This window comes from Chiloscyllium plagiosum, unplaced genomic scaffold, assembly GCF_037043375.1.
Source record: "Chiloscyllium plagiosum isolate Xiang-an unplaced genomic scaffold, Cpla_swu_hap1 HiC_scaffold_34, whole genome shotgun sequence".
Taxonomy (NCBI): domain Eukaryota; kingdom Metazoa; phylum Chordata; class Chondrichthyes; order Orectolobiformes; family Hemiscylliidae; genus Chiloscyllium; species Chiloscyllium plagiosum.
In genome coordinates, this window is record NW_028270172.1 from 20,409,080 (window position 1) to 20,425,529 (window position 16,450).

Genomic DNA, 16,450 nt, shown 5'->3' on the forward strand with positions numbered 1-16,450 from the left:
GAAAAGGGATATTTTTTCCTTTTTTGAATCCAAATACATAATTGAGGCAGAGAAAAGTAATGTATCTGCATTACAATGCCACTGATTAGATTGGAGCAGGGTAACTGAGATTTCCAGTTTTATTTTTAATAAATATGTTACTAGGGTATAAGTGATATGAGGTGCTAATCATGTATTCTGAACATTATCTGAAGACAGGAAGGAAGCTAGTGCATTAAAGTTGTGTCTTAAAAAAGTAGTTATTGTTAAACTGCATATATGCAAATAATCACTTTCTAAATTCAAGTTTCTTTTTCTTGCAGCTTGGCGTTTTAAAGCCCCTCAGCCTGTAACCTTTGTTGACAATCTGACAGAAATTGTCATAAGTCAATTGCCCAATTTCTGGAAGCTTTGGATATCTTACGTGAATGGCAGCCTTTTCAGTGAGGTACATTGTGTTGCTTAACCTTGATTAATTTAAGACCTTTTTGTAGTGCATAACATGATTGAAATTGCCTGAGCGGACGCTCTGAAAGATTTTTTGAAGAAAATAATTCTGAAAAAATTATGCTCCATGCATTATTTACAAGGCCACACTTTTGGAATCAGGACTCCAAATAGCTAGGCAGTATAAGTATTTGAGTTATGCATTTCCTTAATGATTTTTTTGTAGACTAGATTAGATTACTTACAGTGTGGAAACAGCCCCTTCGGCCCAACAAGTCCACACCTACCCTCCGAAGAGCAACCCACCCAGACCCATTCCCCTACATTTACCCCTTCACCTAACACTATGGGCAATTTAGCGTGGCCAATTCACCTAACCTGCACATTTTTGGACTGTGGGAGGAAACCGGAGCACCCGGAGGAAACCCAAGCAGACACGGGGAGAATGTGCAAACTCCACACAGACAGTTGCCTGAGGCGGGAATTGAACCCGGGTCTCTGGAGCTGCGAGGTAGCAGTGCTAACCACTGTGCCACCGTGCCACCCATTAGCTAAGGCAGAGTGTAGCAGGACCATACATACCAGCAGGTCCAGATTTGATTGCCAGTCAGAACTGAGGGAGCTAATATCAGCCAAGCACTAAATTTGGCAGCAGTGTCCCAGGGTTCAGCAGAAAATAAGCCAACCTTGCTGCATTTTTAAGGTGAAGCGAGCAACTTCTCTGGCAAATTGAAGTTCATTTTATGTCTTGCTTATAGTAACAAACAGGGGCTGAATTGTGAAAAGAAGTTGGAAGACTTGGCACTGTTTGCAACTGTAAACAGAAGAGTTTTGGGACATATGATATTTCTTTTAGATAGAGTCACATTGGAACACTAAGGTGATGGCTGTGCAGTAATTAAAAAGAAAATACTGTTGCTGCTGTAAGAAGAAATTGCCTGTGTCATGTTGTGCCATAGTTACCTGCTGAATGTTACCTGCCCCCATTTATCTCTGTGCCCATACATATGTTTTTACATCAGATGAGGAGTCAATCACAAAGGAAGATGGACAGTGTTTAAACCACTAAGAATGTAGGTAGATGGCTGGCAGTGGATGTGGCTGCCTTATCCCCTCACCCCATCACTGTCATGAAATTTTTATGTTGTAAAATGGGATGTAATGATGATAAAATCTCTAGTTCTTAGGCCAAATTTTAGTAAAATAAAACAAAAGTATTATAGATACTGGAAACCTGAAACAAACTCAGCAGGTCTGGCAACATTTGGAGAGTGAAACAGAGTTAGTGATTTAAGTCTGATATGACTCTTCTTAAGAATCCTGAAGAGGAGACATATTGAACTGGAAACATTAACTCTGTTTCCAATTCTGTTTATGTATTTGGCACCCTTTACTGTGTAGCTGGAGAGCCGGGGTTGTATGACTCTGAATTCCTGATGTGGTGAAATCACTGTTATTTGGTCAGTTAATTGATTTCATTGGTCTTTTTCATACCCCGTGGTGGCGGTAGAATAATCGAACATTCTTTTTGACTCATTTTATGAGGTATCCCACTGATGGAAATTTTGAAAACAGAAAACATTGGAAAAACCTACTAGGTCAGGCAGCATCTGTCAAGAGAAAGAAAGTTAACATTTCAGATCCTTATCTAACAGCTAAACTGGAAAAAGTTGGAACTCTAACAGGCTTTAAGAATGTACGGAAGTGGGGAAAGTTTAGTGGGATGGAAAACGTGTCAGTGAGAGGGTAGACAGTGGAGAAATGGTGCAATTACAAAGGAAAGGGTAATGGGACAATTGTGGGATAAAGAAAGCAAAAGGCTTAGTGTAAGTGTAAATGAGAATGGCTGGGTTGTTCATAGAAGCTGCTGCCTGAGATATAGTAGCAGTGGTTATGATCTGAAAATGTTAAAAACTAGTCTAAGCTCGAATGCTTGTACCTGTCTGTGTTTTAACTGTATGCCCTTCTCCTAACATGATCCCTTCTGCTTTAGGACTACAAAGTGTCACTTTGCAGGATGACTCTCTTCAACCTGTAACTATGTTCCTGCATTTCCGTTTGCCTATTATATCAATTCTCTACCCTACTCCCACCCTGATCTCTCTTTCTCCTTGGCCTCCTGTAATGTTCCAGTGAAGCTCAAGGAAGAGCACCTCATTTTTCGATTGGACTCTTTTACAGCCTGTCAAACTCAAAATTGAGTTCAACAGTTTTGAATAACATCTGCCCCCATTTTTATTCCAATGGCAACTGTTGGTAATTATTCTGCATTGCCTAATTACAACTCTAGACCCTTCTTTGTTTCTTTAATTGTCCCATTGCCATATTCTTTTGCTGTTCATTATCATCTATCTTGGTATTTGACTCTCATTTTCCACCTGACCACAATGCATTCATTTTGGCTCATTCATCCTATTCCTTCTTTCCCAGCCTCTGTACATCATTCAAAATGTGTTATGTCAGTTATTGTTTTCCAGTTTAGATGAAAAGATAAATCTACTTGAAGCATAAGTACTTCTTCTCTCGCTCTAAAAGGTGCCTGATCTTCTCATTTTTCCAGCACTGTTTTTAACCACTTTTTTTTTTGCTTTTGTATGAAGTAGCCAATTTGATTCTCATCAAAACCACCAGTTTTCCTGAGCTCTATAGCAGTTTAAATCAATTTCTAGCAATTTTCCCCAAGTCTGCTTGGGTTTCTTCCAGGTGCTTGGGTTTCCTCCCACAGTGCAAAGATGGGCATGTTAGGTGGATAGGTCTCTCAATGAAACCATGAGCTCCTTGCATTGACACATTTTAGATTGTGTGTTTCGAACACAAGGAAATTCTTAGATTTATTTTTATTGCACTGAAAAGACCCATCAGCTCGTTGAGTCTGCACCAGTCAAAAACAACCACCTACCGTCTTCTTGAAACTCAAGTTTAGAAACTATCATTGGAGCAATAACAAACAGAAAAGAAAAAAAAAATGCTAAACGGTTTAATTGAACATTTTGAGCCAACACATGCTGAAGTGAGGTGAAATGAGATGAGGAAACATCATTGTGATTCTAGATTCCATGTAGTTAAAACATTGCAGATGACTTTGAGATAACATTGCACCTTCACAATTTTATTAAATTGCTACATTTGTATTGAAGTTATAATTAGGCCTGTACAGTTGTACAGAATATATTCAGTTACTACAGCAAGACATGATAAATTGTACCATTTGTACCTGCTGCATTGCTGCAGCATTTAAGTAGGTAGGGAAAACACCCTAAACATTAATATTGATCACTTGTATGATATTTCTTTTGGTCTTGAGCTTTAATGACTGACTGACTGAGAACATGAATGTCGAGGAAGCAGCTATAGTATAATGTAAGGAATTTCAAACTCATAAAGGGTTCTTTTTCTGCATTTTGTGGCCATCACCTGAAAAAACAGAGACAAGAGAGCTGAAATGATCAGAGCTTGCTCATGTGCAAAAAGAAACCAGGAGGAAGATGGCAGCCAGAAAATCTTGGAAGCCAAATGTTAGAGGAAAATGTAAATTTTTTTTAAAGCTTCTTGGATGATGTTCAATAATTTCTTTTAGATGGACAAGGAGCAGAAAAAATGTATGTGCCAACACTATCATTCAATTTTTTAAAAATCTACTTTCAAATCAAAAATGTTAACTTTCTTGATTAACTGTTCTCTTGACTGTTTCTTTATCTTTCTCTTCAGTTGATGATATGTTAACCACCCCTCCCCATCGGATCTTTGGCCATTTTTAAACCAAATCAATTTCACACTACACAATTTTAAGTTGTACTTTAAACACAAGAATTCATTTCTACTTTTTGCTGGAATTTAAAACTTCAACTTGTCTGGAGGGACTATCACTTCATTGTACAATTTCTAGATCTAGAACTAATATTTTCTTTACATTTATATATTTCCCTTGGCTTGGCCTTCCAGGATTTGCTGGCTGCCACAGTGTGGAGAAAGCACTGACCATGGAAATCCTGCCAATAATTAAAGTTTGTGTTTAGTTTTTATAATTAAGCTGGCAGCAAAAGATGTTTGTGTTGGTCATTCTTATATGAGGGCATTGCTAGCACTTTATTGTTGGTTGAGTCATTTATCAGTGCCATCTCTTTTTCAAGAGTAAACTGACTATCTCGTGGAGGCAGGGAGTAAGGGGGTCTGTTTGGGGCCTCAATCGTACTATGATGATGCACAAAGTAGTTAGAGGTCAAGTCACTGCTCTGGGCCATACTCCATGGTCCAAGATTTGAACCAGGTTAATTAGCAGTACTGTGAGGAACTGTTAACTGTTGATGAACTTGGCTGGCTTAAGAGTGGATCCTGGCACTGGGACCTGGTATCCTGCTCACTGAGCTCCAAAAACACTGCAAGCCAATTCTTAGCAGACAGGGTGGTCCATAGATGGACATGCAACACAGAATGTTCTGTGCTGGTAAGCTAAGCAGTTTTAGCTGGTTCAGCCTTCTCTGTGTACTTGTCGCTATGAAAGCCTTAATTTGATCAGCAGCAACTTGTAGGACTTGAGTGTCTCGCAGTGTGGAGGAAGAATGCATTTATCAGTGCAAACAAACATTTGCAGATTTCTCAGGAACTTGAATCAGATATTTTTAAATGTGATGATGGATTTCTTTGTCAGATGATTAACTGGTTGCCTTGAATGTTGTAGAATACTCTGTACCAATGTGCTATTTTTGTACAAGTAAATTAAAGTTTACAAGCCATACCTTTAATAAGTGATAACCTGTTGCTATCATGAAGAAATGTTTGATTATATTTTTAACTGTTCTGAATAACATGACTTAAAAGACTGATCTTGACTAAGATATTGGTCTGAGTTGTGGATAGGGACAAGCATTTTAGCATAATGTTCACTGATCCTCTGATTAAAAAGGGCACACAGCGATAATACACTGGGGACTGACTTAAAAAGGTAAGGTTCACCCCAGCCAATTTTATGGTCAGCTGCTGAGGAGACCCAGCAGTGGCAGATCTCATTAACTGGTGTGTCTACAAGAACTCCTTAGCTATTAGATCAAGGTAAGTCTAGGCCTTTTGGTTAGGGAATGATTGAGACTTAAGTGTGTGCTGAGAATAGTGGAGGGCTTTGGAAGCTGGAGTGGAACAGGTTATGATAAGAGAGCGACAAAGGTGAGAAGGACAAGCAGGGGATCTTGTGGGTGCGAGAGAAGATAGTTAGTCAATGACTTGTCCTAATTTGTTGCCCCGCCAAGCATCTCGTGTTGTGGGTGGGCCACAAAACCCTTCCTCACTCCTCGATTTTGTTTCTGAGGTTGAGATAAACCAAACTGTTAGATTTATATCGAACCATTCTGTTTAATTCTTCCTTAAAAACATAAGTTTCTTACACTTAAAATGTTATCCTCAGAACAGCAGAAACAAAACACTGCAATGTAAGCTCTGATCAATTTATTTTGCTTTTTGGTGCCTTTTGTATTAATACCTAGCAGAGAGAACTGTTGACAGAACTGTTGGAATTGCTAATAAGTGACCAGTAGGTGTCAGTAAGTGTTCAGTGAATGTTATGGATTTATGGCATTACTTCAGAACTCTAATGCATTTTAAGTCTGTACAGTAATGGTATGAAATATTCTGAAAATAGCTTCTGTTTTTGTGGAGTAGCTTTTTTTTCTTATTGGTACTTGCATATTAGCCCTATGGCCTGTGCTTAATCTTTATTTTGTGACTAAAGACAGGTGAAAAATCTGGTTCAGTTGAGAAATTTAAGAAAAATGCAAGATCGCGGCAAAATGACTTCAAGGTACAAAAAATTATTTAATTTATTTATTTTCTAATAGTAAGCTGTTTTATTATTTTTAAACGAGAGAGAAGAACCCCTTTATACTAACAGAAGTGATACTTTGTTCTGATAGAAAATGATTCAAGAGATCATAAATTCACTTGTGAAACTTATTCGAGGAGCTCTTCTTCCATCCAGCCTAGCTGAGGTTGAGCTCAGGCAATATGGAGGATGGGAATCAAAAATGGAACTTTCAGGCCAGTGGTTAACCCACATTATTCATACTATGAGGTAAGCAATGACTTTAAGTGGGTGATGTTGCTATCTGATGGTGAAATTATACATGTACATTGCTCCAGTTTGAAACATGAACAGCAGAGAATTTATATTTTGACAACCTCTACGTTATCGGGGAAACAAAAATGTTTGTTCATGTGTAACTATAACATTCCCATTCTTTGCTGCATGTTACATTTCTCAAGCACAGCACTAGTCAGTTAACTTTCTGAATCTGTTGCGGCTTGAAAGATCATGTCAAACGTTTCATACCGCAGAACCACAATGGTCCAGTTTCAAATTATCCAGTCAAAAGCTAATTTCTGTGAGAGTGTGGTTCCCTTGAGTTTCTCAACGGTCCCTCTAATCTTTCTCAACTCACTGTCTGTACTTAATCATTGGCAGGTAGCCTGTTCCTATATCTCCAGGAGGCTTGCTGAATGCAGCTGCTGAGAAATATGTACAGGGCTGTGCTAGGACATTCCACATAATGGCATGAAGCTACGATTAACAGATAGTGGCATGGCAGATTGAACATTAGTGTATATTTCTCAAAAAATTCACATACTTATTAGCACTTTGACTTCATAAAACAAGAAATATTAGGAACATAACACAGTTTCATCATCATGAAAACACTATCAGTAGTTTTTTCATTTTTTAAAAATAAATTGTTAAATTAATTTTTGAATACCTCTTTCTTTCCTTCCTTTAGTTTGTTAATTTAACAGCTGTTAATTTAAGTATAAGGTAAATCCAGTGATTTTTAGATTAGATTCTCTACAGTGTGGAAACCAGTCCACACCAACCCTCCGAAGAGTAGCCCACCCAGACCCATTTCCCTCTGACTAATGCACCTAACACTAAGGGCAATTTAGAATGGCCAATTCACCTGGCCCTCACATCTTTGGGTTGTGGGAGGAAACCAGAGCATCCGGAGGAAACCCACGCAGATATGGGGAGAATGTGCAAACTCCGCACAGACAGTCGCCTGAGGCTGGAATCGAACCTGGGACCCTGGTGCTGTGAGGCAGCAATGCTAACCACTGAGCCCCCGCATGTATGGAGTTTATCTAATTAGGGAAAGTATTTAGTATTATATAAGGATCTTGTACACTCTAAACTATCTATGAGGAAGACAATAATTCCAGTTCAGCTTTTGATTACTAAATATACTCGAGTAATAGTTGATCTCATGTAAAAGTTGATCCCTACTTTTGGCCAGTAATCTGGAATTTTCCGTATTTGTCGTGTAAACATCCCAGCCTATCCAACCTATCTTTAAAACTTAAAACTTATATTCCTGGTAGCATCTTTTTAAATCTTTTCTGCACCCTCTCCTAGTTCTTCACAGATAACAGATCAACAGTTTGAGTCAGTGTGCCGGCTTTCACGTTCCACTCCGGCCTTCCAGTCTCCCAGATGTTTCACTCTGCTCCCAGTCTTCCAGACCACTGGCTGTTGTGTTCTGCTCTGTGTTTTCAGAATTAACATAATTTTTTAAAATTCATTTAGAGATCAGTTGGGCTTCTGCTAATAATATGCTATGAGTTTTGATGGGCATGAATTTCAGCTCCTCAAAGGTAGTATCCATGTAATAGTCGGCCCCATAAATTTAACCTGAAAATGTAGTCAAAAACAATCCACTATTACTCAAGTATATACGGTATTTTTTATGCGTGATAACTAGAAATGCTATTTGTTATGTGTGAAATGTATGTGCCTATTTTAAACTATCATACTGTTTTGAAAAATTTCCATTAATTAAAACAAAATATTTAATTAACCATTTATCAAGTATGTTTATTTACTTATATTAAATTAGCATCAAGTGAAATCAACTCGAGTTATCACTTTTGTTTTAAGTGTCTCTGTTTTCCTTGTGGCACAGACCATATTAAAGATACCAGTTTTGGATCATCAGGGACTCAATCATGCAGAAACAGTAACTGAACATTATTCTCATTTGTTACCAAGTACCTATGCTTAACTGCACGCTAAAGATATCCGTTTGAATTTTCAAGTGCAAACTTGCCATTTCATTGTACCAGTATGCAATCATAAGCAATTGTAATTTTTCCTTCGGCATCAGTAAACAATACACCTTTCTATTAGAATGAGTGAGATGTTTTGCAATCATATTTGACTGTCTGTTCAACCTTGATCATGACCCCACCTTTTTTAAAAATCTGTGGGTTCCACTTTCTGTGATTCATTCTCGGTTCCTTTGAGGTTGATAATATTATTTTGTAACTTAATTTAACTTTATTGCAAACAATACTGAACAGACCGTCATAATTATGCAGTCAGTTTGTTGTTGAATTTAAGATTTCATTTTATTCCTAATCTATTTATTTTTGATTGAATTACAGACTTAACTATGAGTCTTTGACAGCACTGGAAATACCAAACGATCTTCTGCAAGCAATTCAAGAGCTAATTTTAGATTTACGAGTCCATTGTTTAATCATTACATTGCAGCAGACAACTGATGGTAAGAATAAAGGACATACCTTTTAATTTCTCCTATCCTATTCTTATTCCCACTCCTGACCCTGAGTGAATCCTGACCTGTGTGGCTAATGTAAGGGCTGATTCTGAGCAAACTCGATCTCTGAAAACACTGGAAATTTCTCTTGGCTCCTGTCCATTGTTGTAATTTTGCCAGCATTTTAGCAGGAATTCCACCAAAACACGGATTTCACCATATTTCCAGCATATTATGATACTGGATTTGGCAACACCTGCTAGGAGATCCCTTGTCTAAGTGCGGCAGAAAAGAAGCAAAAGGAGTAGAGCAGAAACTTTTAAATACATCAGTGCTAAATATTTAGTATGTAAGTAAATGAAAATTGAAGCAGAAGACGCACATTCAATGCTCTGATCACAAATCACATGATTAATCCCTAATTAATTCCTTGGTCATATGTTTTAAAAACTAATACAGCATATTGATTGGTTTTATTCGATAGGTATATATGCAAACAATGTGCTTGGTAAATATGCTTCACTACCAGAAATAAAAATTGCAAGCACCGTCCGTTTGTGACGTTGCATTGCCAACTGTTTGAAACTATTTCACGATAGTTTTTTTCCTGATTAACCTGACCCATTTTGGCCATTTGTATTAAAGGATGAGCATTGCTAGAGCTTAGCTATTAGAAACATTTCCTTAGATATCTGTGGTTTTCTTTATTGGCACACTTTAAATTTTTAAATAAACTAAAGGTACAGAAACATTATTAATGTAGCTCACCGTGATGTGTATTGAATCATAGAAGTCTTATTATTAAAGCTTTTAAAGTACTGTCTGAATTCCTGTTTGTTGCTTTGGTTAATCACATTGTTACAATAACCACAGAAACAGATAACATTTAAAATGAGATTCCAGTTAATAACTGAAAGAATGACCTATCAAAATTTTGTTTTAAGATTTTTACTGTAACAAATTACTAAATACACTCTTTTTGTAGGTAACTTTTATTTTTATGCAGAAAAGAGATGCCCCATTTAACTTCTAACAAAACCAAAAGTCTCCCAAAAGTTTCATATTACATTGTCCCTTAGATGGACACTACATCATCCTCCAGGAATTTATCTAAAATTAATCTGATCCACAAAGGCTGGCTGGCTTGTTAGTTTCCCATCCAGGTAACTTCTAGATAGGGAACTGTCACTTCAGATCTGCCTTTCATCATAGATCTAACTCCTGGTGTGGCTCAGACCTGGTATACATATCACATGATACATGGAGGCAGAATATGACGAGGAAGGGAAATGGAAGGACAGGAGAACCTCAGCAGATCTGTAGTTCGAGAAACAACAGTTAATGTTTCAAGCCATTTATAACACCTGTTCTTCAGATTTGCTGGCAGATGACACTAAAATTGGTGGTATAGAAGACAGTGAGGAAGATTATCTAAAATTACAAAGGGATCTTGATCAGTTGGGCCAATGGGCCGAGGAGTGGCAGATGGACTTTAATTAGATAAATGTGAGGTTTTGCATTTTGGTAAAACAATCAAGGTAGGACTTGTCTGGTTAATGGTTGGGCTCTGGGGAGTGTTGTAGAACAGAGACACCTAGGGGTCAGGTACATAATTCAATGAAAGTTGCGTCATGGGTACACAGATTGGCAAAGAAGGAGTGTGACGTGTTTGTCTTCAATGCTCAAACCATTGAGTATTGGAGTTGAGATGTTATGTTACCGTTATACAGGATGTTGGTGAGGCCACATTTGGAGTACTGTGTACAGTTCTGATCACCCCACTACAGGAAGAATATCACTCCCTTGGAGAGGGTGCAGAGAAGATTAAAAAGGATGTTACCGGGAATAGAAGGTTTGAGTTATAAAGATAGCTTGGATAGCCTGGAGCATAGGACGTTGAGCGGTGACCTTATAGAGGTTTATAAAATCATGAGGACCATAAACAAGGTGAATAACAAAGGTCTTTTCTCTCGGATAGGCGAGTTCAAAACTACAGGGTGTAAATTCAAGGTGAGAGGAGAAATATTTAAAAGGGACCTGAGGGGCAATGTTTTCACACACATGTGCAAATGTGCCTACCTCTATCTCTCAGATTACTGCAGACCACTTGCAAAACATTTGTACACTACTGTCTGTCTGTGATATTTATGTTTTAAGAGATGGATGTAAGATATTTACAGTAAGAAACAATGACAGATGTTAATGACAGATGTTCTGATTCCTTATCTTAAGTGGTTTGCAATTCTGAGTGGGAGAGGTTTCTTCCTCACAGCAACACAGGTAACCAAAGAATAGTTCTTCAATTGTGGCTATAATAACATGTAAAGATTTGAATCCAGGATGGTACATATCAGAGCGTTCACTTCAGTCAAATTCAAACTGGCTTTTTAACCCCTGTCCTTGTGTGTTCTTCAAAGTGTGTCTACACTTTGCAACATAATCCTTAGGAGTTAGCTTGCTCTTCAGTAAGATATCATCAGCCCCTTGTCATCTTCATAATCAATAAGATCACAGTCCGGTTTGTTTCTTGATACTTTGGTAAACACAAGACAGAGAGTCTGAATTAATGGGTCATGTTCACATTGGAAAGATATAACGAGTGGAGTGCCACAAGGAAATCTCCAAGCATTTTGTTTATTTCATCTCTATGCTAATTGATTGCAGGAAGAGTATAAAGTATCTAAATTTGTTGCTGGTACAAAAGTAGATTGGAATGAAAGTTGTGATGAGTACATGAGGAACTTTGGAATATTTGTGCATTTCTAGTCTCCCCACTATAGGAAGGATGTTGTGAAACTTGAATGGGTTCAGAAAAGATCTACAAGGATGGTGACAGGGTTGGAGGATTTGTGCCATCAGGAGAGCCTGAATAGGCTGGGGCAATTTTCCCTGAGGCATTGAAAGCTGAGAGGTGACCTTATAGAGGTTTATAAAGTTTTATGAGGGGCATGGATAGGGTTAATAGATAGGGTTTTCTCCCTGTGGTGGGGGAGTCCAGAACTGGAGGGCATAGGTTGAGGGCAAGCGGGGAAAAATTTAAAAAGGACCTAAGGGTAACTTTTTCACGTAGAGGATGATGCGTGTATGGAATGAGCTGCCAGAGGAAGTGGTGGAGGCTGGTACAACTCGACCATTTAAAAGGCATCTGGATGGGTATCTGAATAGGAAGGGTTGAGAGAGATATGGACCAAGTGCTGGCAAATGGGACTAGATTAGGTTAGGATACCTGGTCGACATGGATGATTTGGACCAGAGGGTTTGTTTCCGTGCTGTGCATCTCTATGACTCTGAAAGGATAAGATATGAAGTGTTCTGGCTGGAGTTCAGTCTATCTTTCTGATACTCACGTACTCACAGATGGATGTGCTAGACATGGACAGTTTTCATTAACCATGTGATTGTCCTAGGGATCTCTTCAGGCGTAGTTAGTTCTGGAAATATTATGAGGAAGTATTCTGGAAGTCTTTCAGGAAAATGTCTGATTTGGTTTTTCAGCTTTGACACAGGATCGTCAAGAGGGTTCTCACAAAGGTGCCAAGGCTGAGTGGTGTTCCTATCTTTTTCCAGGGTATACCCCAACTTACCTCTATAAAAATATGAAATATCCACACTACTGATATCCATAAACTCAGATATGTGGCTTCCACTGAATACATTCAAGTACCGTAGTTAGCTTAACCATGTGATTACAAGTAAGAGATTTTTTTTTAATTGGAAGTGTTCCACAGTGTCCTACCCATGGTCATTTTAGAAGAAAATAAGTCTTGGTATCATCTCAGTACATCAAATAAACTAACTTCAACAATCCTTTAGATGTGAGTGTTCAAAGAATATTAGTAATGGAAACACTTCCATAGCAATGTAATCAAAAGATTTTTTACAGGAATTAAAACAGTTACAGTTGACTCACTTGTAGAATAAAATGAAGTGGAAATGTTTTCTCCAAAGTTGGTGTACATAAATTTTTGGTCTTATTAGAATGGTATTGTTTATACTATTGTTAAATTTGAACATAGGTTGGATGGCTGTCTTGTGATGCAGAGTGATACCAACAGCATGAGTTCACTTCTGCACTGGCTGAGGTTACCAAGAAGGATTCTCCTTCTCAATCTCTCCTCTTGCCTGAAGCAAGGTGACCCTCTGATTAAATCACCATCAGTTGTTTCTTTCTAATGAGAGAGCAGCCCTATGGCCCAGTAGGACATTGGTGATTTTACCTTTATTTACCTTCTCTAGATGTGTACCTTAAAGATGTTTTGGTAAGGAAATGCAAGACTTTTTTATGTCAGTTACATTGAAAATTATAATTCTTGAAATTGCGGTACAGATTAATCTCGTCTCATATTGACATTTATCTTTCAAACTGAAACAAATCTTTATTTTCATACTCTGTGTAGATGTAAAGAGGCTTGCAGAAAAAGAAGACTGGATTGTTGACAATGAAGGGACTACCTCTTTGGTTAGTAATGAATGTCTGACTATTTTAAACCTCCACTTGTAGATTAAAATAGTGTTGATTATTGATTAAAAATAAAAGTTGAATGTAGTTTTTCAAAGGAATGGCCCAGAGGGACCAGATTCCACTGACAATAATCTCTTTAATGTTACCTATTACACTGCCAGTGATTTTTCCAGCTAGAGTTCAATCTGATCTGTCACAATTGTTTCCATCAGGGGAAACTGGAAAAAAGTCTCCATAGTATCGGAGCATTGTTACAGACCAAGGCATGTCCCTTTGTTTCAGCACTTGCTGCCAGATTTCACAATGTAAATTGTTTAAAGGTCCCAAAGCCAGTTTGACCACAACAGAGTAAAAAGAATTGTCCACAATAGCGGTAGAGTGACATGTCAGTTGGCAAGGTGGTAGTCTACCAGGATGTTGTGGGGGTTGGGTGCAGTGAGAGGTAAGTGGGTGGGCTGGTGTGTCAGCCTAGGTATGTTGGGTCAAGTTGGGTGGAGTGTCGGACTGGCTTGTGAAGTGGATAGTGTTCCGTCTGGGGTGGGGGTGGGTGTGGTGGTATTGGGTCAGCAGTAGGCAGAAATTTCCAGAGTTCAGTGGGTATAGTTGGGGGAATATAAGGAGAATCCAGGTCTGTGGTGAATAAGGTTTTCAGTTTAATTGTTCCCCAGGAGTTAGAGCAGATTTTAATCCTCTATCTTCTCCTGAGTAATAATTAAGTTAAGTGAATTAGAAAGTTCCAAACTCTGACTTTAAGGAGCTTTCTTGGAGGGTTTCAGGCAGAGCAGATTTTCACATTGGAATTTTTAATTTCCCAGACAATTCCCTCGGAATTAACTGTGTGTAAAGAATTACATGTGGTCCAGACATGCATCTCTAGTAACAACTGTCTGGCCATTGATTTTTTAGGGTCAATGTCTTTCAGAGTTTTGAATGGTCTCTCATTTTATCTGTTCTTTCTTTTTTTGTACCTTTTATAGCATCTGTACCACACATTCTCTTGTGTTTTCTCAGCTTCCTCCTTTTGTCAATTTCATTCTCTGATTACATGAATGTGACTACTCAACTGAACACCATTATGTTAATTTTTCTATTAAATTGGTGACCCACATATTTTGTTGAGGCTTTTGTAGAACTTATTTCACAAGGATTGTGCATATTGTATTAAATTGGTTTTCCTCAAAAATACATTCATTACTGATTTATTCAATATTGTTGTGATTAAAGTTATATATTATTGTATTATATTAAAATTGTGTAAGCATTTATGTCTGTTAATTGTCACCTAGACACACAAAATTATGCAAAAAGCATAGCTAGATCCTGATGTCTTTGTTAATGTGATGCAATAATTTGTTCATCGTTATTCTGTGTACTGACATTAAATAAGACTGAGAGATGATTTTTGCACAGAAATAGCAATATTGGAGGGGAATGAGTGTATTGCCTAAGACCATCTGAAATTTTTAGCAAAACCGTTGACAGAAATAACTTGGAAGCATAGGCAATTTTGTGTTCAGTAAGAAGTATAGGTATTGTTAAAAGATCCGTGAAGGTATGATTTTTGTTGTAACTTAATGTCAAGTAAAAATAGTCCCATCACACACTATAACCTGGATTTTAGTCACAGTTGTGAATAGGAGAACCCAGATTGCAGCAGCAAAACACATCAAAAGTGTTTTTCCCCTCATTTATATAGTAGTCTTTATTTTTAAAAATAAAAACAGTCAATATTTTAATGTAATTTATTTTGGTTTCGTGATTTTAGGAGCAGTTTAAGTATAAAGGTAAATTCAGGATTTTAGCTCCAAAGTCTATTGGTTTCAGTGGTGAAATGTCAAGGCTAGATTATTTTAAAATGTAGATAAATTATTAGCCTGATATTTCAATAAGATTCAGAAGTATTTTGAGCTACCTTTTAACCTCTTAATAGTTAATAATTGTCTCTTAAATTTAAGACATTGTAATGTTTAAATGATGAAAATCTGTGCATTTTTTTCTAGCCTGCTCAATTTGAACATCATGTTGTGCAAACTCTACAGAGTCTTAAAGAAACCATAGATTGCAAACCTGGAGAAACCAATGTAAGTTTTGCAGTTCTGAATTACTTTTTATGCTTTGATGAGTAATTTAATTTAATATTTCCAAAATATTGAAGCATACCTGGAGAAATCCCTTGAGAAATACCTTGTCATTTTTCATATTACTTTTTCCCTTTCCATGTTGTATGTCAAATTAACTAAGATGTTCACCTTTTCCATGCAGATACTGCTCCATTTGGTGATTGAACAGTGATCTAAAGAACCATGCTAAAGCAAAGCAAGCTCATAGTTAATTGTGTAGTTAATTATTACTGTGCCATAAACTTATGGAGAGTAATTAATGTAGTAATTACAAAAAGAACTATCACTGTCCCTAAGAAATTCAAAGCAGAAATGTTTAAAAAGGCCAATAAAAGTTCATGTCTCCCACCACCACTGATCATCCCACAGTGCTTTAAAGGCAGTGAAATACCTTTTGAAGTGCAGTTGTTGTTGTACAACCAGAGCTTAGTGCAATATAACTATACTATTCTGTCCCTTGAGGTGGAGCTGAATGTCCCTGGACTATCCTTTAAGATCTAGTTATTGTAAATAAGTACATCTTGAGGTCATTTAGAAGCTAAACATATATTACTGTCAATTAGAAGGGAATACATTCTTAAAATTGCTGATTGATTGATTGTGTATTCCTGGTTGCTGCATAAAATCAATTAAATAAAGAAGAAATAACTGGTTTTATTTAAGAAGTATAATTATGATGTGTGAAGGATATATCAATTTCATTTGCTTCCAATCAGACTAATGGACTACTTTTTAGCACTGTAATGGTTCAAGGAGACAGCTGACTACAACCTTCTCAAGGGCAAATTAGGGATCTATAATTAGTGGTGGCCTTTCCTGCAATACCCACATCTCATGAATGAATATGAAAATAAAATCTGAAATATTGTGCAATATTAAGTATAGGTATGGTAATTCATGCTGTAAAT

At 37.3% G+C, this 16,450-nt stretch overlaps 1 protein-coding gene across 5 annotated transcripts in view; it reads left to right on the forward strand.

Moving 5' to 3' along the window:
• exoc2 (exocyst complex component 2) overlaps positions 1-16,450 on the forward strand; it is a 321,249-nt gene that overhangs the window by 194,781 nt on the left and 110,018 nt on the right. For all 5 annotated transcript variants that reach the window (XM_043719385.2, XM_043719383.2, XM_087978539.1 and 2 more), the window contains 6 exons: positions 303-427; positions 6,149-6,217; positions 6,330-6,487; positions 8,845-8,966; positions 13,358-13,419; positions 15,423-15,503. In XM_043719385.2, coding sequence (XP_043575320.2) covers positions 303-427; positions 6,149-6,217; positions 6,330-6,487; positions 8,845-8,966; positions 13,358-13,419; positions 15,423-15,503 — 617 coding nt within the window. The remainder of the gene's footprint in view (positions 1-302; positions 428-6,148; positions 6,218-6,329; positions 6,488-8,844; positions 8,967-13,357; positions 13,420-15,422; positions 15,504-16,450) is intronic.